Below are 26110 nucleotides of genomic sequence, written 5' to 3'. Positions count from 1 at the left end.
TTTATTTATTTTTTATGATACTGACTGTAAAGGGAAATTCATTTCGTTGTCTCCAATTGAGACAATGACAATAAATTTGAATACAATACAATACAATACAAAACCTACAGTTTCATTTCTGCTTTTTGAATATTGGTACTGAACAGCATGACTGTCCTTGGCTTTCTTTCAGAGCATTAATCCCTTTGGTTATTTCAATCAGTGATGGTTTTGCTGCAGACAGAGAAACAAATACTAAACCACTTTAATCCACTGTATCAAATGCACAAGCTCAACTCATTGGATCTACCTGACATCCCGGTTGCCAAGCACTTTAATTCCCAGTCCCACACTGACCTTTCTGTCCTAGGCCTCCTCCATTGTCAGAGTGAGGCCAAAAGCAAATTGGAGGAACAGCACCTCCTATTTCGCTTGGGCAGCTTACAACCCAGCGAGATGAACATTGATTTCTCGAACTTCAAGTAACCCTTGCATTCCCACTCTCTGCATCCCTACCTCACCCAAGTCGTACCGGCTTCAAAGTTGTCGTGTTGAGTTTCATTGCCTTTACTCGTTCTCACCTAGCACACAGCTAACAATGGCCTGTTTATCATCATTACTTTCTTGCATATCTTTCATTCATTTATTCTAAATCTCTACATCACCGTCTATATCTCTCATTTCCCTTTCCCCTGAAGCCCCTGTACCACTTAAGCAATTTTTTTCGGCGACTACAGGCAGCTAGGCTGTCGCCACATGGTCGCGGGGTGGCACCTGTATGGTCGTGCATTGTCTCCTCAAATCGCCTAAAGAGTAGTAATGTTTTTCTGGTTGCCGCTGGATTTTGAAATGTTCGTAGCTTGTCTTCTCCTGTCGTAGGTGCTGTCGTAGGTTGTCGCCAGGGTGATGCAGGTTGTCGCCAGGTGACATTGGTTGTCACGGGTGCTGACTTTGGCGAATTCCATTGGCGCCTACCTACGTCAACCGGCGACAGGTACCGCAGACTGAATTGTCTTCAGTTGTAGCCGACAGGGTCATTGCTTGTCGTAGCTTATCGCGGGTGGACGTAGGCTGACTTCGGTTGTCGTAGGTTGACGTAGGTGTGGTCGTGGGTGGACGTCCTAATGGGTTGCCGGTTGTCAGTAGCTTGATGTCGACTAGGTGGTAGGTTGTCGTAGCTTGTCGTAGACATTGTCATTGGGGGGGGTCCAGACGCCGCTTTTTCGGTGACCTGCTACGACTGTGACAGTCGCCGAAAAAATTGCCTAAGTGGGACAGGCCCTTGACTATCAGTCTGAAGAAAGGTCTCAACCCGAAACGTCACCCATTCATTTGTTCAAGAGATTATGTCTGACCCGCTGAGTTACTCTGGCTTTTTGTGTCCATCTTGCTGTTTATCCATTCAGCTTTCTGTTCCTGGAAGGTCTTGGGAATAAATCAGATGCTATTATTTAGTTACTTATTTTAAATAAATCTCTTCCACTGGGATGGGACCTGTTTGGGTTGGAAAAAAATAGATACTGATAGAAACATAGAAAATAGGTGCAGGAGTAGGCCATTCGGCCCTTCGAGCCTGCACCGCCATTCAATATGATCATGGCTGATCATCCAACTCGGTATCCTGTACCTGCCTTCTCTCCATACCGCCTGATCCCCTTAGCCACAAGGGCCACCTCTAACTCCCTCTTAAATATAGCCAATGAACTGGCCTCAACTACCCTCTGTGGCAGAGAGTTCCACAGATTCACCACTCTCTGTGTGAAAAATGTTTTTCTCATCTCGGTCCGAAAAGACTTCCCCCTTATCCTTAAACTGTGACCTTGTTCTAGACTTCCCCAACATCGGGAACAATCTTCCTGCATCTAGCCTGTCCAACCCCTTAAATAAATAAAACTGCCACCATCTGAATTTAATATAGGCCCACCACCGATTTTCTGGCACACCGTGGTTCCAAAGCCCTCTTGGGTTATCCGTTTTGCCGGTCCAATTGATTTCATGGCCATGTCGAATGATGTGCCAAGGCCGTCAGTGGGAGTGGGGGTCGAGGGGGGGGGGAGAGGGGCGAGGGGGAGATACGACGTCAGGTGTGGGAACGGATTTGTCTGCTCCGGTCAGGCTGAAGTTCCAGTGCCCCACTGGGGTGAACTTGACCCGCCATTCGCCTCAACAAACCTAAATCGTGTGAACGAGAGTTGTGGCATTTTTTTTAAGCAGATATTCTCAAAAGTACAAGTTGTGGGTGGCTTGAACTAATTTGATAGCGATGTGCCATTATCAGTCTGTAAATATGATGGAAGCCTCATTTTTATAGTGTATAAAACAAATTAAAGAGAGAGCAAAAAATCCAAGATACCTTTTGTCATTTATGTCCAGCATCATTTTTATGCTGAAGAGTTGTTGCAGTTTTGCGTGTTGCATGCATTTATTTAAATGGACATGATGTAAATTCCATGACATGGGACGTGCATAGCTACCTATATTTATCAGTGGCGTATAGGTACAGTAACATTCTGATCCCTGTCACTGGCAGACAGGCTGGGAAAAGCCAGTGCTCGGTGTCTAAAACACCGTCTGGCTGCTGAAATAACACCGGCACTCTGGACAGAGCTCTTGAGTGAGCTGAGACTACAGCCAAAGAAGTAATGACTGTTACACAGAAATGCTGGAGAAACTCAGCGGGTGCAGCAGCATCTATGGAGCGAAGGAAATAGGCAACGTTTTGGGCCGAAACTCTTCTTCAGACTGAAGAAGGTCTTCATGTAGAAGACCTTCATGTAGAAGACCTAATTCGACCCCCTAATACGACTAACTTCGGGAAAATTGGACACCAAATAGTGGAGAGTGAAGACTATCTCCTTCGACCTCCCTTCGACGATGATGAAGACTATCTACGACTACCTTCAACTACCCTTGATTACCCACGACTAACATGCCGACCTACTACGACTAAACCTACGAGTTAAAGTATCGATTTTTTCCATGGCAACCTTTCTTTTACTCGCGGGCACTTTTTAACATTTTGAAAAAACCGCCGTGACCTAGCTGAGGCTTCGGGTACGCGGAGACCACTCTTGAGCATGAAGGAGAGTTACGAAGACCTCCAACGACCTCGTGTCGACCATGCCGCGAGTATGAGTCGAAGGCAAACTCACCAGTACTCGCGGACTAGATCGCCCAAGTGGGACAGCCCCTTAAGCATGGCATCAAGATTGGATGTGTTCGATCTGACAAATATCCAGTGAAGATATACCTTGCATGTTCATATCATGGCTAGGTCAAGTCCATGGAATTGAGCACCATGGAAGACAAGTGCTTTGAGAGATAATGAGAGGGGGGGCGATCAGTTTTTAAAGACTTCTAAATTAGTTTAATATCTCTCTATTTCAGATAAGGAATGCTTGATCACAGACAGTGGGAAACTGCACACCCTTGACATCCTCCTGAAACGCTTGAAATCCCACGGTCATCGTGTGCTCATTTACTCCCAGATGACACGGATGATTGATCTACTAGAGGTGAGTAACTTGGTTAATAATGAATGAAATGCGACTGGTAAGATTACAAAAAGAAACATTCAACAAAAGTCATACTCGACTGACCACAGGGGGAAAAAAAAAATTCCTTGGTGTTGAATATGTCCTGTTAAATCACCTACAGGCAGCTGTTCCTTTAAAAGTTGGTCATTCTGCAGAGAGTGTTAGTTCAAGGCACAATGACCGGTGCTGTTTGTGACTTGAGTCATTGTCTCTGTGGTAATAAAATTAAAAAGATGAAGGCCAATTATGGGAATTTTGAATTACTAGAGATTGCTACATAGTGGGAATTCCAGTTTGAACTTGTCCATAAAATCCTATGAACTTGATCCGGAAGGTTTTAAAAAAGTAATAATTCAGGGCAAAATAATGGGTTGGTATTCGGAAAAGTTTCACGAGAATGGACTATTTGAAAATCTCCAAAGCAGTGTAGCTATGCTGAAAATCCCAATGGAGACATTGTTTTGAACAAGAGGAAAGCTGCATACAAGATACAGAAGCCCGTTCCTTAGATGAGTATTAACGTTTTCACATGAGTGCATTTTCAGATCAATGATAATTATGCACTCAGTTACATTACAAACTGGTGTTTATCAGTATCGCCCCTCATCCTCTTGCACTCCAAGGAATAAAGTCCTAGCCTGCTCAACCTCTCCGACAGCTCAGGTTCTTTCAAGTCCTGGCAACATGTTTCGTGCCTCTAACGAGTCCAATCCCTTAATGATCATATATGTTACAATAAGATCCCCTCTCATCCTTCTAAATTCCAGTGTATTCAAACTCAGTAGACTCATTCTTTCAACATATGACAGTCCCGCCATCCCGGGAATTAACCTTGTGAACTTACGCTGCACCCCCTCAATAGCAAGAATGTCCTTCCTCAAATTTGGAGACCAAAACAGCATACAATACTCCAGGTGTGGTCCTGTACAATAGAAGGACCTCTTTGCTCCTATACTCAACACCTCTTGTTATGAAGGCCAACAACAACAATTACAATACCAACCACTACTCTCATCTGCAAACTTACTGATTGTGTCTTGTACCTACTTATCCAAATCATTGATATAGACGACAAACAGCAACGGACCCAGCACTGAGCCCTGAGGCACACCACTAGTCACAGGCTTCCCGTCCGATAACAAACTTCCACCATCACCCTCTGCTTCCTTCCAAGAAGCCAATTTCCTCTCCAGCCAGCCAGCTCTCCTTCGATCCCATGTGATCCATGCGGTACAGAGCGGCCAGCCCACATTTTGGATCCCAATTTTGGTTGCAAATCCACTCATACTGCTAATCTACATGTCATAGAGTTATGCAGCATCGGAATGGGCCCTTCGGCTCAGTTTGCCCAAACCGACCAAGATGCCCCACCTACACTAGTACCACTGCTCGCATTTGACGCATATCCCTCTAAACCTACACTAGTCCCACTGCTCGCATTTGACGCATATCCCTCTAAACCTTTCCTATCCTTATGCCTGTCCAAATGTATTTTAAATATTGTTATGGAACCTACCTCAACGACACCTTCTGGCAGCTCGCTCCAAATGTGAAAAGGTTGTCCCTTGGGTTCCTATTAAATCTTTCCCCTCTCACCTTAAATCTATGTCCTCTGGTTCTTGATTCCCCATCTCAACTGTTTATCTGCCTTATCTATTCCCTTCATGAATTTATACAGCCCCACTTGACAAGGTTCCGCATGGTAGGCTGCTCTGGAAGGTTAGATTAGCAGTATGAATAGATTTGCAACCAAAATTGTGATCTAAAATATACCTGGAACAAAGTCTTTAAGGTACTAATCGTGAAGGAAGCTGGGTCCAATTATCTAGAAACATAGAAAATAGGTGCAGGTGGAGGCCATTCGGCCCTTCGAGCCAGCACCACCATTCATTGCGATCATGGCTGATCGTCTACGATCAATAACCCGTGCCTACCTTCTCCCCATATCCCTTGATTCCACTAGTCCCTAGAGCTCTATCTAACTCTCTCTTAAATCCATCCAGTGATTTGACCTCCGCTACCCTCTGTGGCAGGGAATTCCACAAATTCACAACTCTCTGGGTGGAATTCCCTGCCAGAAGGGAACTGGAGTTCTTATAAAAATCTACTATCCATTCCCAAATGTTCTGCAAGTTGTATTTCACTGTTAACCCTGGTGCTCACTGACCTACTTTGGCTCCCAGCCCAGCAAAACCTCAAACCTTATAGCTTTAGTTTAGAGATAGAGCACGCAAACCTAGGGGCAATTTACAGAGGTCTATTAACCTACAAACCCGCGCGTGTTTGGGACGTGGAAGGATACTGGAGCACCCGGAGGAAACTCACGTGGTCACTGGGCGATCATGCAAATTCCGTACAAATAGCTCAAGGTCAGGATTGAACCCAGGTCTCTGGTATTGTGAGGCTGTGCTGCCCTTAATTCTGATCCTTTGCTCCAAATCCCTTTGTGGCCTTGCCATTTGTCAACTCTGTTACCGGCTTTACAAAAAGGTCTGCACACCACCAATTTGGATTATGTTTACTTCACCATTGCAGCCATAATCTCTTAGAACATAGAATAGTACAACTCAAGAACAGGTCCTTTGGCCCACATTGTCTGTGCTGAACATGATGCCAAGACCATTTCTTATCTACCGGCACATAATCCATATCCCTCCATTCCCTGCATATTGATATGCTTATCTAAAAGTCTCTTAAATGTCACTATCGTATCTGCCGTAAACACCAACCCTGGCAGCGCGTTCGTGGCATTCAGCACTCCCTATAAAAACTTTCCCCACACATCTCCATTAAACTTTTCCCCTCTCACAAAACTATGCCCTCAAGAATTTGATTTTTCCATTCTGGGAAAAAGATTCTGACTTGTCTTCCCTATCTATGCCTCTCATAATTTTGCATACATCTTTCAGGTCTTCCTGCAACCTCTGGCATTCCAGAAAAACAATCCAGATCTGTCCAAACATGACCTGCAGCTAATAGCCCCTAATCCGCTCATCATTATGGCCAACCACCTCTGCCCCCTTTCCGAAGCCTCCACACACTTTCTGGAATGGGGCAACCTGAATTGCACGCAATACTCCAAATGCGGCCTAATCAAAATCGGGAAATGCTGAGCTACTCCAGCATTTTGTGTCTATCATCGGTTTAAACCAGCATCTGCGTTCCTTCTTACACATAAGGTATTATCATTGTATGTAGATGAAACAAAGAACTGCAGATTATGCTTAATACACAAAATGACACAAAGTGCTGGAGTAACTCATCGGGTTAGGCAGCATCGCTGGGGAACATTGATAGGTGACCTTGGGACCCTTCTTTAGAGTGATTCAGCCTGCTGAGTTACTCCAGCACTTTGTGAGTTTCACCTATAAACTTTGTGCCGATATCCCTGGTATGCACCAGCGAGCCGTGATGAGCGGCTGCAGGGTTGGGTGAGAGGGCTGTTGTTGCAGCTCACAATGTAGCCCCTGGCCGGCAGCGCTTTCTTCAGGCCGTTGCCTGTGGTATGACTGCTCGCTCACTGTGGGGCTCCCTCCCTACTCAGGAGGAGGCGGTGGGGAGGGGGGGGGATGAGGCAGAGCGACGGGAGAAGGAGGAAGCGGGTGACAGTCATGGCAGAAGTAGCAGCAGGTGAGAAGGGTGGGAGCCCCACTGTGACCAAGGGCGTACTGCTGGTGGCGGTGGCACAAAGAAAGCGCTGTCCCCAGGGGCGACAACGTGAGGCGCAGCAACAGCCTTGTCACCGGGCCGGGTGATGCACTTTGTGAGTGGCGAGTGGTGTCAGAAGACAGGTGGGTCAGATATAAACAAAATCTATTTTAACGGAGTCCATTAAAACAAGGGTTTATTGTATTTGCGTCGTTGTGAATATCATTGACAATAACCCTTCAGCCCCATTCCACTGCTGGGAGCCTTCATGAACCTTTGGGGAGCGCTGTGTACCAGCGTGGAGAGGATGCACTATGGAGCAACAGTATTATCTAATCTGAGGAAAGACATTGTTGCCATAGAGGGAGTACAGAGAAGGTTCACCAGACTGATTCCTGGAATGGCAGGACTTTCATATGAAGAAAGACTGGATAGACTCGGCTTGTACTTGCTAGAATTTAGAAGATTGAGGGGGGATCTTATTGAAACTTACAAAATGATTAAGGGGTTGGATAGGCTACATGCAGGAAAATTGTTCCCGATGTTGGGGAAGTCCAGAACAAGGGATCACAGTTTAAGGATAAGGGGAAAGTCTTTTAGGACCGAGATGAGAACAACATTTTTCACACAGAGAGTGGTGAATCTGTAGAATTCTCTGCCACAGAAAGTAGTTGAGGTCAGTTCATGGGCTATATTTAAGAGGGAGTTAGATGTGGCCCTTGTGGCTAAAGAGATCAGGGGGTATATAGAGAAGGCAGGTACAGGATACTGAGTTGGATGATCAGCCATGATCATATTGAATGGCGGTGCAGGCTCGAAGGGCCGAATGGCCTACTCCTGCACCTATTTTCTATGTTTCTATTAACTCGGGTGCTGTGGTCTGAGGAGGAAGTCTGAGAGGCGGGGACCCTCTGGGCTGATGGAAGCAGAAATAGGCTATTGGATTCCAAGCAAGTGCTCTGCTATTTAATGTCATGGCTGCCCTGTTATCTCTGAGCATCATTCCTGCAACCACTCCATGCACCCTGATTTCCTTGACACTTCTAGACACCCCAGACATCATGCCTGTATTTACCCTGTAGGTGTTTTGTTTGACCATCAATAGTGAACAGGTGTTTCTTCCAGGTCGCTAGCACAGCAGCAGGCAGACCCAATGGATGTATTTGAAGTATATTGGGCACATACCTGTGAGCATTTGCAATCTAGGATCAAGTACGGCAACAATGAATGAATGAATGAATGAATAAGTTTATTGGCCAAGTATATACACATACAAGGAATTTGTCTTGGTGCTCCACTCGCAAGTAACAACATGACATACAGTAAACAATTAAGAATAAAACATAAAACATTAAAACATTAAGAATAAAACATTATAGTTTAAACATGTGAATGAAATAAAATACCAGACCAAAAGGAGGCTATAGATTTTTGGTTATTGAGTAGAGCTATTACTCGTTGAAAATAGCTGTTTTTATGTCTGGTTGTGGCGCCTTTGACAGTCCAAAGTCGCCTTCTAGAGGGAAGTGATTCAAAGAGTTTGTTGCCAGGGTGAAAGGGGTCAGAGATGATCTTGCCCGCTCGCTTCCTGGCCCTTGCAGTGTACAGTTTGTCAATAGGGGGAAGGTTGCAGCCAATGACCTTCTCTGCTGATCGGACGATTTTCCAGGTGTCGTGCTTGGTGGCTGAGCTAAATCAGACCATGATGGAGAAGGTGAGGATAGTCTCTACGATGGCCGTGTAGAATTGGACCATCATTGCCTGTGGCAGATTGTGCTTCGTCAGCTGCCGCAGGAAGTACATCCCCCGTTGTGCTGTTTTGACTGTGGAGTCGATGGTGGCCCCCTATTTAAGGTCCTTGGAGATGATGGTTCCAAGGAACTTAAAAGATTCCACAGATGTGACTGTGGTGTTGTTGATGGTGAGTGGGGTGAGGGGAGGGAGAGCTCTCCTAAAATCTATTCCACTGTCTTAAGAGCATTGAGCTCCTGGTTGTTACAAAGGCACCAGGACCCCAGCTGTGACACTTCCTGTCTGTAGGCAGATTCCTCCCCATCCTGGATCAGTCCAATCAGGGTTATGCCGTCTGCAAACTGGAGAATAGACACAAAGTGCTGCAGTAACTCAGCATATGCTGCAATAATTTGTTATTTTTCAGGTTGCAGTATAACCCCTTGTGAGGCTCCTTGAATATATTCTGAAAATCAAATATGCCACATCAACTGGTTCCTTATCTATTCTAATCTTTACAATCTCAAGAACTGATTTGTCGTACGTGATTTCCCTTTGATTAATCCATGCCGACTCTGCCAATCCCATTGTTTTCTATGTCCCTGTTACTATTTCCTGAATCAATACAAGCATTTTCCTCCTCCTGATTTCAGACTAGCTGGTCTGCAATTCCCCAGCCTTGACCTGGTCTTGTAACCAGAGTTGTATGCATGCACAAATGGACTCCATTATCAGAAGAATTAAGAATGGGAATGATAGAGAATTGATTGGCAGACAGGAAACAAAGAATAGAAATTAACGCGTCCTTTTCAGAATGGCAGGCAATGACGAGTGGGGTGCCGCAAGGTTCGGTGGTGGGACTCCAGTTATTTACAATATATATTAACGATTTAGACGAGGGAATTAAATGTGACATCACCAAGTTTGCGGATGACACAAAGCAGGGTGGCAGTGTGAGCTGTGATGAAGATGGTATGAGGCTGCAGGGTGACTTGGGGCAGATGCATGGAAGATGCAGTATAATGTGGATAAATGTGAGGTTATCCACTTTGGTGGCAAGAACAAGAAAGCAGGTTGGTATCTGAATGATGTCAGATTAGGAAAAGGGGACCTGGGTGTGCTTGTACATCAGTCATTGAAAGTAAGCATGCAGGTACAGCAGGCAGTGAAGAAATCTAATGGCATGTCTCCTAATTTGAGGAAGGACTTTATTGCTATTGAGGGAGTGCAGCGTGGATTCACTAGGTTAACTCAGTGGGTCAAGCAGCATCTCTGGAGAGGACCCATTCATTCTCTCCAGAGATGCTGCCAGACCCGCTGAGTTACTCCAGCATTTTGTGTCTATCTTTGGTTTAAACCAGCATCTGCAGTTCTTTCCTATCCACCTTTGAATGATTGGTGATGCAAGGATCAACGAGATGGAAATGCACCTTCATAAGGACAAACTCTCAAAAGATGGGATATATTGCATGTATCATTAATATGAATGAATTCATCCGAGCCATGTACCTCGTGGTGCTTCATTTCTCCATAGGACAAAGTTGTGGTATGACCTGACGCAGGGTTTGCTCTGCTCAAGCACAAAGGACCGTGTGTTGCTTGTTTACAGGAAAAGGAGGAAAACTGTGCAGTGCAGATTATAGGATCCACTTCCTCTTTTCAGCAAACGAGTCATCCTGTATGGAGAATCCTGCAGTACATTGAATGTTCAGCACAATTCTGATCAATGCTGGAGCACAGTTCCAGGCATTCCAATACCCCTCTGCAACACTAGTTGTGTAACCCTGTGTCACTGTCTGGCCGGTAAAGCTGCTGCGTCACAGCAGCCCAAGAGACCCGGGTTCAATCCTGACCTCAGGTGCTGTCTGTGTGGAGATTGCACGCTATCCCTGTGTTTCCTCTGGGTCCTGCGGGTTCCTTCCGCATCCTAAAGACGTGTGAGTTTGCAGGTTAATTGGCCACTGCAAAAAAAAATTGCCCTTATTGTGCAGGGAGTGTCTGCAAAACTGGGATAGCACAGCTAGTGTGAACAGATGATCAATGGTCAGTGTGGAAAGGGTGGGCCGAAGGGCCTGTTTCCATGCTGTATCTCTAAACTAAACTATGTTGAATGGGTCACATTCCAATGCTTTACAGTGAGAGTTTATACATTATGTATCAGTATGGATTCATCACTTCTGATCGAGGAGATTAGACGAACTTGGTTGGCATCATGTTCGACACAGACCTTGTAGGCGGAAGAGCCTGTTCCTGTCCTGTTCTGCTTTATTGTTGGACAAAAGGCGATTCAATGTCATATCCACGCCAGTCATTGGGCAGTTTGACTTTAACACAAAGACAAATGGAAGGTGGCCTGATATTTATATGCTGTGCATCCATTTTCTCTTAATAGCATTGCATTTGTCAACCTTTTCAGCAACGAATGCAATTGCAGTTTTCGGGTTAGACAATCATAATAGCTGTTAGCATCTGTGAAAGGGAATTCCTGTCAATGACTTGACTATTAGGATGGTGAGCACAGTTGCATTGGTGAGGCACAACATATTGTGAGCGGGGGAAGGATTCAACTAGGTTAGTTTGCGGGGGGGAGGAGGGGTTTGCTGCATTCTACACCGCTCAGAAAATGTTCCATCCCTTCTGCTACAGGGAGGCTCCAAACAGTTGAGGAATTATGTCATTTTTGAGATGAAAGCATTATGTATTTCACAAGCAGCACAGGATGTTCATTCTTGACTAAGAAACTAAATGGGTTTGGGAGTTGACTATTTTGTAGGATTTCTGCTAGTTGTTAACATCAGCTGTGCGGTTCCAAATCAATTTCAAGATCCTTCTTTATGTTACAAAGCCCTTAACGGGCTTGCCCCACCTCTAGGTCCCTCAGATCGGCCGACTGGGGTTACTGAACATCCTGCGGTCTAGGCATAAGCTCAGGGGCGACCGTGCCTTTGCGGTTGCAGCCCCTAGACTGTGGAACAGCATCCCCCTTCCCATCAGAACTGCCCCCTCCATCGACTCCTTTAAGTCGAGACTTAAAACTCATCTTTACTCTCAAGCCTTTCTTGACGTCCTCTGAGGGAGGGCTATATATATGTATTAATGTATGTACTTAATCTATGAACCACTGTTGTATAATGTTAGTACCTCCACCAATGTAAAGCACTTTGGTCAACGTGAGTTTCTTTTTAAATGTGCTATAGAAATAAAAGTGACTTGACTTGACTTGAGCTGAGTTACGTCAGGTTGCCTCAGCAGTTGCAAAGGAGCTAAAATGGGGATCGCGGGTTTCTAGAACCATTGACAGCATGTGTTCATCTCCAGTAACACTGCGAAAACAAGGTGACCAAAATGGTTGGAAAGCGGCACAGTTATCTCGGTACTCTTACTAATCTATTCATGGGATGTGGGATTGCTGGTAACAATTACATTTATTGCTAAATGGCCCTGAACTGAAGAAACAGTTGCGAGTCAAACACGTTTGCGTCACAAATCGGCTACGGATACATTTCCTACACTGAAGGACATTCGTGAACAGGATGTGTTCTTACAAAAGTCTGGTGATTTCATGTTTACAGTTACCAAAAGTCACTTTTTTTTTTAAAGTGCGCCTCACACCAGAGACACATGCGCAAATATCAGGACGCTGCTACACTGCAGAAGCGATGCTTTTCATTAAGGACCCATCTGCGGTTTCGGGTGGATAAAAGTCTTAAGGTTACATGGTGCTTGTGAGCAAGAAATCAGAGTTCAAATCTCACCACAACAGATTTTTGTTAATAAAAGTCTGGAATTCTGAAATAAAAAGAGCATCATTTTAATTAAGTGACCATGGAAGTGTTAGATTATTGTAAAAATCTATTTTGTTGTAAAAGTCCATTATGTTCACTGATGTTCTTCAAGGCAAAAATGATGCTGTCCAGTCTGCATTTGCTTCCAAACCTACAGCTTTTAGATTGACTTTTAATTGTCCTGAAATGAGCTTGTGAAGCATGTAGTTAGTGATAATAAGGGCCAAATGTTGGTCTCGTGGTGATGTTCATTTCCACGTATAAATAAAAATGTACAAAAGATCACAAGGCACTGCTTAGCACAGCAAACCTCTCAGTTGTCCTTCAATCCATAATGTCATCAAAGCATTCGGGAGCAGGACTTTGTAAAGTGTCATTGATCTGATCTCCATGTCCTCATACCTCATGTTGATTCTACCACTTTTGTTCTTGATGTCATGGTACTTCATCGTGATATTGTACAGATGCTAATGCATTTTCCAAGCTTCTTGCTCTCAGTTTGCCTTCTGACTATCAAAGATTTTGTATTCTGAATGTACTTTATTATAAATTCCCTTTCCAATTTGTTCTTGCAGGAGTACATGGTGTTCAGACAACATACTTACATGAGACTGGATGGCTCTTCAAAAATCTCTGAGAGGCGGGATATGGTGGCAGACTTTCAGACTAGGTATGTGATTCGCAGGCTGCAGAGTGCTGCTCATCTGGGAGAAACTGGGTGCAACATGTATAATCCTTATTTATTTAATCTGCACATTAAAACGATAGGGCCACGATTGACATGACATTCTGTATGGGATCATTTTTTCACATATCAATTTGTTAATCACTTCAGTATGAGGTCTTATTATTGTGGTGGGCGTATGGAACAAATTGACAAAGCAGGTTGTTGAGCCAGATTCTATATTTGTTTAGTTTAGAGATCCAGCGTGGAAACAGGGCCTTAGGGTGGCACAGTGATGCAGTGCATTTGCTGCCTTACAGCGCCAGAGACCCGGGTTTGCTCCTGACTATGAGCGCTGTCTGTACAGTGTTTGTACATTCTCCCTGTGATCACGTGGGTTTTCTCCAGGTGCACCGATTTCCTCCAACTTTCCCAAAGCGTGCAGGTTTGTAGGTTAATTGGCTTCTGTGAGTTAGTGTGCGGCATGGTCAGCATGGATTTGGTGGGCCAAAAGGGCCTGTTTCCACGCTGGATCTCTAAACTAAACTAATTTTAAATACCTCCATCAAGTCTCCTTGCAACCTCTGGCATTCCAGATATAATAATTCAAGTTTGTCCAATCTCTCCCAGTAACTAATCCAGGCATCATTCTAGTAAACCTTCTCTGCACCCTTTCCAAAGCCTCCCCATCCTTCCTGTAATGGGGTGAGCAGAACTACACACAATGCTCCACATGTGTCCCAACCAAAGTTCTATAAAGCTGCATTATGATTGCAAGGGATGATGAATGATCTTATTGAGGTGTCAACGATCATGAGATGCATGGATGAAGTCAACGCTCAGTCTTTTCCCAAGGCTAAAGGATTCTTAAAGAGTGGAAGGTGAGAGGGGAAAGATTTAAGAGGGGCCTCTGGCAACTTGATTTTTAATTGTTTCCCCCCCCCCCCCCCCCCACCTGTGGATATAATATAGTGTATAAACAAAGAACTGCAGATGCAGAAGGACATCCTTGTGATTGAGGCAGTGCAGCGTAGGTTCACGAGATTGATCCCTGGGATGGTGGGACTGCCATATGAGGAAAGATTGAAACGACTAGGCTTGTATTTACTGGAGGTACACAAAAATGCTTGAGAAACTCAGCAGGTGCAGCAGCATCTATGGAGCGAAGGATGAAGGCGACGTTTCGGGCCAAAACCCTTCTTCAGACTGGTGGGGGGTGGGGGGGGAGAAGGAAGGAAAAAAGGGAGGAGGAGGAGCCCGAGGGCGGGGGGGATGGGAGGAGGCAGCTCGAGGGTTAAGGAAGGGGAGGAGACAGCAAGGGCTAGCAAAATTGGGAGAATTCAACGTTCATGCCATCCGGACGCAAGCAACCCAGGCGGAATACGAGGTGCTGTTCCTCCAATTTCCGGTGTTGCTCACTCTGGCAATGGAGGAGACCCAGGACCGAGAGGTCGGATTGGGAATGGGAGGGGGAGTTTAAGTGCTGAGCCACAGGGAGTTCAGGTAGGTTATTGCGGAGTGAGCGGAGGTGTTCGGCGAAACGATCGCCCAACCTCCGCTTAGTCTCCCCGATGTAAATCAGCTGACATCTAGAGCAGCGGATGCAGTAGATGAGGTTGGAGGAGATACAGGTGAACCTTTGTCGCACCTGGAACGACTGCTTGGGTCCTTGAAATGGAGTCGAGGGGGGAGGTGAAGGGACAGGTGTTGCATTTCTTGCGGTTGCAACGGAAAGTGCCTGGGGAGGGGGTGGTACGGGAGGGAAGGGAAGAATTGACAAGGGAGTTGCGGAGGGAGCGGTCTTTGCGGAAGGTAGACATAGGGGGAGATGGGAAGATGTGGCAAGTGGTGGGGTCACGTTGGAGGTGGCGGAAATGGCGGAGGATTATTTGTTGTATTTGCCGGCTGGTGGGGTGAAAGGTGAGGACTAGGGGGACTCTGCCCTTGTTGCGAGTGCGGGGATGAGGAGAGAGAGCAGTGTTGCGGGGTATGGATGAGACCCTGTTGTGAGCTTCATCTATGGTGGCGGAGGGGAATCCCCGTTCCCTGAAGAACGAGGACATTTCCGATGCCCTGGTGTGGAACGTCTCATCCTGGGAACAGATGTGGCGTAGGCATAGGAATTGGGAGTAGAGGATGGAGTCTTTACAGGGGGCAGGGTGGGAAGACGTGTAGTCCGGATAGCCATGTGAGTCAGTTGGTTTGTAGTGTATGTCGGTCAGAAGTCTGTCCCCTGTGATGGAGATGACAGTATTCACTGGAGTTTAGAAGGATGAGGGGTATTCTTATAGAAACAAATACAATTATAAAAGGACTGGACAAGCTAGATGCAGGAAAAATGTTCCCAATGTTGGGCGAGTCCAGAACCAGGGGCCACAGTCTTAGAACAAAGGGGAGGCCATTTAAGACTGAGGTGAGAAACAACTTTTTCACCCAGAGAGGTGTGAATTTGTGGAATTCCCTGCCACAGAGGGCAGTGGAGGCCAAATCACTGGATGGATTTAAGAGAGGGTTAGATAGAGCTCTAGGGGCTAGTGGAATCAAGGGATATGGGGAGAAGGCAGGCACGGGTTATTGATTGGGGACGATCAACCATGATCACAATGAATGGCGGTGTTGGCTCGAAGGGCCGAATGGCCTCCTCCTGCACCTATTTTCTATGTTTATACCAAGGTTGGTATTGTGGTTTATATGACATCGTGAGGTATATTCAACACTAAGAAAGATAAATTCTTGGATCATAAGGAAGCAGAGAGTTATGTGAATAAGTCAAGAAAGTGGTATGGAAGTTCAACTTTAAGTCTGCTCTGATCTTCATGAATGGCAGAACAGATTCAAGAGCCCAGACTGCTCTTGTTTCTTGTATTGTTGTCTTCGCTGTGCTACCTGATGCTATAAAAAGATGGTTATGTTTGCATCCAGTGCAGTGGAGTCCAGGGAACATGTGTTAGGATCGAAGAAACTGGTTAACTTATGGTGTGAGGGGGGTATCATTTTAAAAATTGGTTAAAGTACTAATTATTAGAACACAAAGCATAACAGGAATGTATCAAGCATTGTGAAATGAGAAAATATGCTTGTTCATACCACTGTTGGCACTAAATGGTGGTGTTGTCAATATATGCACACTTATCTAATGATGCTTGGCATTTCACGAGTATTCTGGACTTCATGTCAATCTGGTAATAATGGGATCACTAACATTGACGTGATGCTGGCAGAAATGCATGGGGTATTATAAACATGTTACTGGATTATTGCATATTTTAATATCAAAGGGCCGGTGTCACTAATTATACTTCTAAATATAATTATGATTCACAACAGTCTGCAAAGTTATTTAATTAATGCCAGGGAGTTGTCCCTTATGGGATTGCCTGTAATACATTTGTTTTATTAATCCCCTTCAACTACCTCCCCTCCAACCATTCCATTCTTGCCACTGAGTCTAGCATTTTGCTGGATGTTCTTAACAATTGAACTCGGTGCTGTATGACTCGCAGAATTGCTTGTGATGGTATATTTAGAGCACATCGTGAAGCCAATTGAAATGGTGTTTCCTCAGCATCTGGGCTGAAATGTGTGAAAAATAAATATAATTCCTGGATCGAACTATGCATCTAACAGATGTTTCTCAGCAGAACTCAGCCCTTTCCGTATTTTATGTACAGCTTATTATTTGTCTCCCAACAGAACGGATATCTTTGTCTTCCTTCTCAGCACCAGAGCTGGTGGCCTTGGCATCAATTTAACAGCTGCTGATACGGTGAGGGATTTAAAGTTTTAAATGTTTTATCTCCATTGGAAAAGAGGATGTTGAGATATGATGTGATAAACTGAAAATGGCCCTTTGGCCCAACTTGCCCATCCCGTCCCAGATTTCCCTCAACCTTTCCTATCCATGTACTTGTCCGCATCTTTTAAATACTGTTATTGTAACTGCTCTTTCCATATACCCGCCACCCTTGGTGAGGAATTAATTGCCCCTCAGGATCTTATTAAATCTTGCCCCTCTCACCTTAAACCTACGTCCTCTGGTTTTTAATTACCCTACCCTGGGTAAAGACTCAGTGCATTCACACTTTCTACTCCTCTCATGCATTTATACACCTCAAAGATCACCCCTCAGCTTCCTGTGCTCCAAGGAATAAAGTTCTAAGCTGCTCAACTTCTCCCTAAAGCTCCGCCCTTCAAGTCCTTGCAATATAATAATAATAAATGTATTTGTATAGCATGTTTAAAAACAACTCACGTTGACCAAAGTGCTTCACATCAGTGCAGGTACTAAATTTGATACATACAATGGTAGACAGACCTAATGATACATACATAAACTGTTTACAGCGCCCCTCAGCGGGACTCAATAACGCTTGGATGTAGAAATAGGTTTTGAGCTGTGACTTAAAGGAGTCGATGATGGGTGCAGTTCTAATGAGAAGAGGGATGCTGTTCCACAGTCTAGGTGCTGCAACCGCAAAAGCACAGTCACCCCGGTGCTTAAACCTAGACCGCGGGATAGTCAGTAGCCCCAAGTCGGCTGACCTGAGGGACCTGGAGGCAGAATAGTGGGTTAGAGGATTTTTGATATGGGATGGGGCAAGCCCGTTAAGGGCTTTGTAAATTTATACCGTACTGGGAGCCGGTGACGAGAAACCAGAATCAGGGGTGATGTGCTCCCTTTTACGGGTACCCGTCAGAAGTCTTGCTGTGGCGTTTTGGACCAATTGCAGACGGGACAGGGATGATTGGCTGATGCCACTGTATAGGGAGTTGCAGTAGTCAAGGCGAGAGGAGATGAATGCGTGGATGATTTTTTCAAGGTCGTCGAATTGGAGGAATGATTTGATTTTAGCTATTGTACGAAGCTGGAAGAAACCAGCTTTTACCACAGAGTTGACTTGCTTGTCAAACTTTAATGCAGAGTCAAATATCATTTGACTAAGGAGGTTAGGCTTCCAAGGATGCCTGTTATAGTTTTGATAGGGTCGGAGGGGCCGAGTAGGATGACCTCAGACTTGCTCTCGTTAAGTTGGAGGAAGTTCTGAGCCTTCCAACATTTTAAATCATCGAGGCAGTGCATGAGGCTGGTTAAATTAGACCGGTTGTTGGGTTTCAGGGGGAGATAGAACTGTGTATCATCTGCATAGCAGTGGAAAGAAATGCCGTGCCTTTGAATGACTTGGCCGAGGGGGAGCATGTAGAGAGAGAAGAGAATGGGTCCTAGGATGGAGCCTTGTGGAACCCCGCAGAAAAGACTAGCTGGGGAAGAGAAATAGTTGTCTATGTTGGTAGAGAAACTACTGTTTTTTAGGTTAGGAAACCAACCAGCTCAGGGCAGTGCCATCAACACCAACCCCGTACCGGAGGCGGTCAATTAGGATGGTGTGGTCCACTGTATCAAACGCTGCGCTGAGGTTGAGCAGAGGCAGGATTGCACAGTCGCTGGAGTCGATGACGAGAAGGAGGTCATTGTGTACCTTCAACAAGGCAGACTGTGCTGTTGTGGGCCCTGAAACCTGATTGGAAACTTTCCAGGATGGAATATTGGTGTAGATAAGGCATTCGTTGGTCTAGAATTACCTTGTATATCTCTGCACTCTTTTCAGTATAATGACATCCTTCCTGTAGCAGGGTGACCACAACTGAACACAATGTAGCCTCACCGACATCTTATACAGCTGTAATATAACTTCCCAACTTCTCTATCTCTTACATCAATAATCATTAGATTGAACTATACCAACATTTAGTGTACAATTAATCTTACACAGTGAAAGAAGATTCATTATTTACAAAATCACTTTTTAAATCCCTTCACAGCAACTAAGCGTTTAAAATGCGTAATGATAGAAACATAGACAATAGGTGCAGGAGGAGGCCATTCGGCCCTTCGAGCCAGCACCGCCATTCATTGTGATCATGGCTGATCGTCCCCTATCAATAACCCGTGCCTGCCTTCTCCCCATATCCCTTGACTCCACTAGCCCCCTAGAGCTCTATCTAACTCTCTCTTAAATCCATCCAGCCACTTGGCCTCCACTGCCCTCTGTGGCAGGGAATTCCATAAATGCACAACTCTCTGGGTGAAAACGTTTTTTTTTCACCTCAGTCTTAAATGGTCTCCACTTTATTCTAAGACTGTGGCCCCTGGTTTTGGACTCGCCCAACATTGGGAACATTTTTCCTGCATCTAGCTTGTCCAGTCCTTTTATAATTTTATATGTTTCTATAAGATCCCCCTCATCCTTCTAAACTCCAGTGAGTACAAGCCTAGTCTTTTCAATCTTTCCTCATATGACAGTCCCGCCATCCCAGGGATCAATCTCGTTGATGTAAGCATAAGTTAACCACAATATAATGACTTTTATTTAAATAAAAGATATTTTTTTACCACCCTATCTACCTGTGAAGTCAGTTTCAGGGAAAGATGTATTCCAAGATCCCTCTACTCTGCAATGCTCCCCAGGGCCTTACCATTCACTGTGAAGGACCTGCCCTGGATTGTCTTTCCAAATGCAACACGTTGCACGTATCTGACAAACTCCATTACCCATTGCTCAGCCCACTTGCCCAGCTGATCAAGAGCCTGCTGTAATTTTTGATAACCAGCTTCACAACATTTCAAACCAACCACTTTAATGTCATCTGCAAACTTACTAATCATGCCTCCGATTCATCCAAATCACAGATCTAAATCACAAACAATAATGGGCCCAACACCGATTCCTGAGGCACACAACTTCTCGCAGGCCTCCAGTACAAAATACACCACCGCCACCAATCCACCACCAACCCCCTGCTTCCTGCCATGAAGCCAATTTGGTGTCCAACGAGCTAGTTCTCCTAGCCTACCATACATAAGTTCATAAGTTCATTTATTGTCACATACACCAATTGGTATAGTGAAATTTACAGAGCAGCGTACCATACAGAACCTGATCAATAATGTCTAAAGCCTTGCCATTGTCAACTTTTTTGGTAATGTCTTCAAAAAATCCTCAATCCTTCTTCTTTTCGTGTCTTTGAAGCTGGTTGGTTATATGACAGTTTCCCATTCCTTTACACCAGTGGTTCCCAACGTGGGGCGTACGCCCCACAGGGGGGCAATTTGATTTTTAAGGGGGGCAATTGAATGCAACTGAGGAGGTCTGGGTCCAAATTTTCGATTTTTATTTTTTTGGATTTTCCATCAGGTAAACATATGTAGTTTATGTTTCAGATGTTATTTTGAGCACATTTTTTTGGGGTAAAAAAGGTCTTTATTGTGTAGTTATTACATAATTACCGCGCCATCGCTCTTCATGCACATCGCACGAAGCGTGCGAGGCCATGGGAGAACCTTATTTATTGAACCATGTTCTTTTGAAGCTTGTTTAAACCAAGGTATTGAAATGATAAGAATTATATATCACCACATGGGGGGGGGGGGGGCATCAGGATTTTAGAGGTGATTAGGTGGGGCATGGCCAAAAAAAGGTTGGGAACCACTGCTTTACACAGTCCTTTGCGTTTTTATTGAACACTGCAAGATCCTTTGGGCTGCACTGGTTGGGTAGTAGGGGGCAGACAAGGCAGTGCTGCATTGTATGGTCCTCTTCTCCACATTCACAGGTGTCCTCAATCAAATTATAAGACACGATCTCCCCTGTAAAGTGTATTCCTAATCAGCCTTAATCAGATATATTTGATTAGTGCAAACATTACTCTAAATGTTCCATGATGTTGGGCAGCTTTCTAATGGACACAATAGTTTCAAAATTATTGTTGAATCGGTGGTCCCCAAGTCTGGGTGGATGGGAAACAGAACACGACCGCATGATCATATAGTACTTTTAGTCGACCTCTCTCGTAAAGTTGTCTTCCATTTCAGGTTATATTTTATGACAATGATTGGAATCCAACAGTGGATCAGCAGGCCATGGATCGAGCTCACAGGCTGGGTCAGACAAAGCAAGTAACCGTGTATCGACTCATCTGCAAGGGAACGATCGAGGAGCGAATCTTGCAGCGTGCCAAGGAAAAGAGTGAGGTACAATGTCAACCTAGTATGCACAGAGCACATTTAATAATTAACTTGAGTTAAGTACTGGTGAAGTTCTGGGAACACCTCTGTTCTCAAAGTATGAAGTGGCAATAAAATTTAGATATTTTCAAGATATTCTCCACGGTTCCAAAATGGTTCTAAGACACTTAAATCTGAGTCTAGATTCCTCAACCAGGGAAATATTGAACCCACATTTACCTTGTTAAGCCCTCTTTGAATTTTGTGTGTTTCTAATGAATAGAATCCTATCCTCATTGTCTCCTTACTGGAGATTTGTGCAATTCAAGAACCAGTCACTGCAATCCCTCTATAGCAAATATGTCCTTCCTTGGGAAAGTGTTCAGATTTGCACACGATAGTCTACAACCCTGTATAGTTGTCAGTAGCTGTCCTTGCTCATCCTATTGTGATGAAGGCCAACATACCAATCACCTTCCCAATTGCCTGTTGCATCGGCATGTTATCGTTTCATGACTTTGTGCAAGGATGTGTCCCTTTGAACATGAACATCTCCCAGCTTTACCACTTGAGAATTACCTAATAGTTTTTTTTCCTACCAAAGTGGACAAATTGACTTTCTTCCACGTTGTATGGCCATGCTGTCACTGTCACACAACTTGGCTGTATCTTTGAACCCTGTTTGCCGACCGCTTGTATCTGTGACACCATCAAAGCTGGAAATGTTGTGTTTAATATTCTTAGTCAAATGATTGTGATTAGGTGGGCACAAGTACAAAAGCATCATGAGGTTGGTTCATATTTACTTTAAAATTGTACACCATATCATAGTCCTAGTGTCTAATATGAGTATGTCCAGAGATTTGGAGGTGTCCTGTGTTTGTTGACAGGGTCAGATGCAAGTGTAGCCCACTGTCGTGGACCAATTAATATGACTGGCTCTGCACTAACCAGATCCCAAAAAACAATTTTTAGTGGAGTTGAAATTTGACATTATATTTATGGAAAGGATGAATACTGACAAAGTATTGAAGGAGAAGTGATTCCTTTTCACCTCACTCCTGATAAATGTGGATTACCAGAGTTTTCTGCATTTTCCCTGGCTAATGCAGAGGTGCTGAAACTAATTGCAATACTGTCTTTGACATGAGCTCATTCTGCACAGATCTTGGATCATCCTACTCTTGGTAGCTCTTACCATATGGGTCTTTATTAGCACCCAATGTCAGTAATTCTTCCTTAGCTGGCCTGTAGTTTCTAATTGAAACTGACAACCCAGTGTTCTCCACAGACTTGGTAAGTCTACAGTAACATGTTGTGTTAAATTAGCATGTAAAATGCTTTACTGATTCCCACAAGAAGAAAAAAATTGCTTTACTAAATCAACCACTGTTCCTTTCATCCTCTACGAATGAATCCAAAGTGTTTTGGGGGATATGTAAACACACATATCAGTTGCACAGTTGTATCCAAACATAGTTAGAAACATAGAAAATAGGTGCAGGAGTAGGCCATTCGGCCCTTCGAGCCTGCACTGCCATTCAATATGATCATGGCTGATCATCCAACTCAGTATCCTGTACCTACCTTCTCTCCATACCCCCTGATCCCTTTAGCCACAAGGGCCACATCTAACTCCCTCTTAAATATAGCCAATGAACTGGCCTCAACTACCTTCTGTGGCAGAGAATTAGAAACATAGAAACATAGAAATTAGGTGCAGGAGTAGGCCATTCGGCCCTTCGAGCCTGCACCGCCATTTAATATGATCATGGCTGATCATCCAACTCAGTATCCCGTACCTGCCTTTTCTCCATACCCTCTGATCCCCTTGGCCACAAGGGCCACATCTAACTCCCTCTTAAATATAGCCAATGAACTGGCCTCAACTACCCTCTGTGGCAGAGAGTTCCAGAGATTCACCACTCTCTGTGTGAAAAAAGTTCTCCTCATCTCGGTTTTAAAGGATTTCCCCCTTATCCTTAAGCTGTGACCCCTTGTCCTGGACTTCCCCAACATCGGAAACAATCTTCCTGCATCTAGCCTGTCCAACCCCTTAAGAATTTTGTAAGTTTCTATAAGATCCCCTCTCAATCTCCTAAACTCTAGAGAGTATAAACCAAGTCTATCCAGTCTTTCTTCATAAGACAGTCCTGACATCCCAGGAATCAGTCTGGTGAACCTTCTCTGCACTCCCTCTATGGCAATAATGTCCTTCCTCAGATTTGGAGACCAAAACTGCACGCAATACTCCAGGTGTGGTCTCACCAAGACCCTATACAACTGCAGTAGAACCTCCCTGCTCCTATACTCAAATCCTCTTGCTATGAAAGCCAACATGCCATTCGCTTTCTTTACTGCCTGCTGCACCTGCATGCCTACCTTCAATGACTGGTGTACCATGACACCCAGGTTTCGCTGCATCTCCCCCTTTCCCAATCGGCCACCGTTTAGATAATAATCTGCTTTCCCGTTTTTGCCACCAAAATGGATAACCTCACATTTATCCACATTAAACTGCATCTGCCAAACATTTGCCCACTCACCCAGCCTATCCAAGTCACCTTGCAGTCTCCTAGCATCCTCCTCACACCTAACACTGCCCCCCAGCTTAGTGTCATCCGCAAACTTGGAGATATTGCCTTCAATTCCCTCATCCAGATCATTAATATATATTGTAAATAGCTGGGGTCCCAGTACTGAGCCTTGCGGTACCCCACTAGTCACTGCCTGCCATTGTGAAAAGGACCCGTTTACTCCTACTCTTTGCTTCCTGTTTGCCAGCCAGTTCTCTATCCACATCAATACTGAACCCCCAATGCCATGTGCTTTAAGTTTGTATACTAATCTCTTATGTGGGACCTTGTCGAAAGCCTTCTGGAAGTCCAGATACACCACATCCACTGGTTCTCCCCTATCCACGCTACTAGTTACATCCTCGAAAAATTCTATAAGATTCGTCAGACATGATTTACCTTTCGTAAATCCATGCTGACTTTGTCCAATGATTTCACCACTTTCTAAATGTGCTGCTATCCCATCTTTAATAACTGACTCTAGCAGTTTCCCCACTACCGATGTTAGGCTAACTGGTCTGTAATCCCCCGTTTTCTCTCTCCCTCCCTTCTTAAAAAGTGGGGTTACGTTTGCTACCCGCCAATCCTCTGGAACTACTCCAGAATCTAAGGAGTTTTGAAAGATTATTACTAATGCATCCACTATTTCTGGAGCTACTTCCTTAAGTACTCTGGGATGCAGCCTATCTGGCCCTGGGGATTTATCGGCCTTTAATCCATTCAATTTACCCAACACCACTTCCCGACTAACCTGGATTTCACTCAATTCCTCCACCTCCTTTGACCCGCGGGCCCCTGCTATTTCCGGCAGATCATTTATGTCTTCCTTAGTGAAGACGGAACCAAAGTAGTTATTCAATTGGTCCGCCATATCCTGGTTCCCCATGATGAACTCACCTGTTTCTGACTGCAAGGGACCTACATTTGTTTTAACTAATCTCTTTCTTTTCACATATCTATAAAAACTTTTGCAGTCAGATTTTATGTTCACTGCCAGTTTTCTTTCATAATCCATTTTTCCTTTTCTAATTAAGCCCTTCGTCCTCCTCTGCTGGTCTCTGAATTTCTCCCAGTCCTCCGGTATGCTGCTTTTTCTGGCTAGTTTGTACGCATCATCCTTTGCTTTGATACTATCCCTGATTTCCCTTGTTATCCATGGATGCACTACCTTCCCTGATTTATTCTTTTGCCAAACTGGGATGAACAATTTTTGTAGTTCATCCATGCAGTCTTTAAATGCCTTCCATTGCATATCCACCGTCAACCCTTTTAGAATTAATTGCCAGTCAATCTTGGCCAATTCACGTCTCATACCCTCAAAGTTACCTTTCTTTAAGTTCAAAACCATTGTTTCTGAATTAACAATGTCACTCTCCATCCTAATGAAGAACTCAACCATATTATGGTCACTCTTGCCCAAGGGGCCATGCACAACAAGACTACTAACTAACCCTTCCTCATTACTCAATACCCAGTCTAAAATAGCCAGCTCTCTCGTTGGTTCCTCTACATGTTGGTTTAGATAACTATCCCGTATACATTCCAAGAAATCCTCTTCCTCAGCACCCCTGCCAGTTTGATTCACCCAATCTATATGTAGATTGAAGTCACCCATTATAACTGCTTTGCCTTTGTCGCAAGCATTTCTAATTTCCTGTTTGATGCCATCCCCAACTTCACTACTACTGTTAGGTGGCCTGTACACAACACCCACCAGCGTTTTCTGCCCCTTATTGTTTCGCAGCTCTACCCATACCGATTCCACATCCTCCAAACTAATGTCCTTCCTTTCCATTGCGTTAATCTCCTCTCTAACCAGCAACACTACCCCACCTCCTTTTCCTTTCTCTCTATCCCTCGTGAATATTGAATATCCCGGGATGTTCAGCTCCCAGCCTTGGTCACCCTGGAGCCATGTCTCCGTGATCCCAACTATATCATAATCATTAATGGCTATCTGCACGTTCAACTCATCCACCTTATTACGAATACTCCTTGCATTGAGACACAAAGCCTTCAGGCTTGTTTTTACAACGCTCTTACCCCTTATACAATTATGTTGAAAAGTGGCCCTTTTTGATTTTTGCCCTGGTTTTGTCTGCCTGCCACTTTTACTTTTCACCTTGCTACCTATTGCTTCTACCTTCATTTTACACCCCCCTGCCCCTCTGCTCTTGTACCCATCCCCC

The 26110-nt window shown here is 44.5% G+C and overlaps 1 protein-coding gene across 4 annotated transcripts in view; it reads left to right on the top strand.

Annotated features, from left to right (window-relative positions):
• ino80 (INO80 complex ATPase subunit) overlaps window positions 1–26110 on the top strand; it is a 170710-nt gene that overhangs the window by 121853 nt on the left and 22747 nt on the right. For all 4 annotated transcript variants that reach the window (XM_055641071.1, XM_055641070.1, XM_055641069.1 and 1 more), the window contains exons 27-30: window positions 3367–3494; window positions 13255–13349; window positions 17037–17109; window positions 21214–21372. In XM_055641071.1, coding sequence (XP_055497046.1) covers window positions 3367–3494; window positions 13255–13349; window positions 17037–17109; window positions 21214–21372 — 455 coding nt within the window. The remainder of the gene's footprint in view (window positions 1–3366; window positions 3495–13254; window positions 13350–17036; window positions 17110–21213; window positions 21373–26110) is intronic.

The sequence above is a fragment of the Leucoraja erinacea genome, chromosome 9 (assembly GCF_028641065.1).
Source record: "Leucoraja erinacea ecotype New England chromosome 9, Leri_hhj_1, whole genome shotgun sequence".
NCBI classification, from domain to species: domain Eukaryota; kingdom Metazoa; phylum Chordata; class Chondrichthyes; order Rajiformes; family Rajidae; genus Leucoraja; species Leucoraja erinaceus.
The sequence above is the reverse complement of the archived record's forward strand: the minus strand, read 5'-3'. Positions and strand labels throughout refer to the sequence as shown.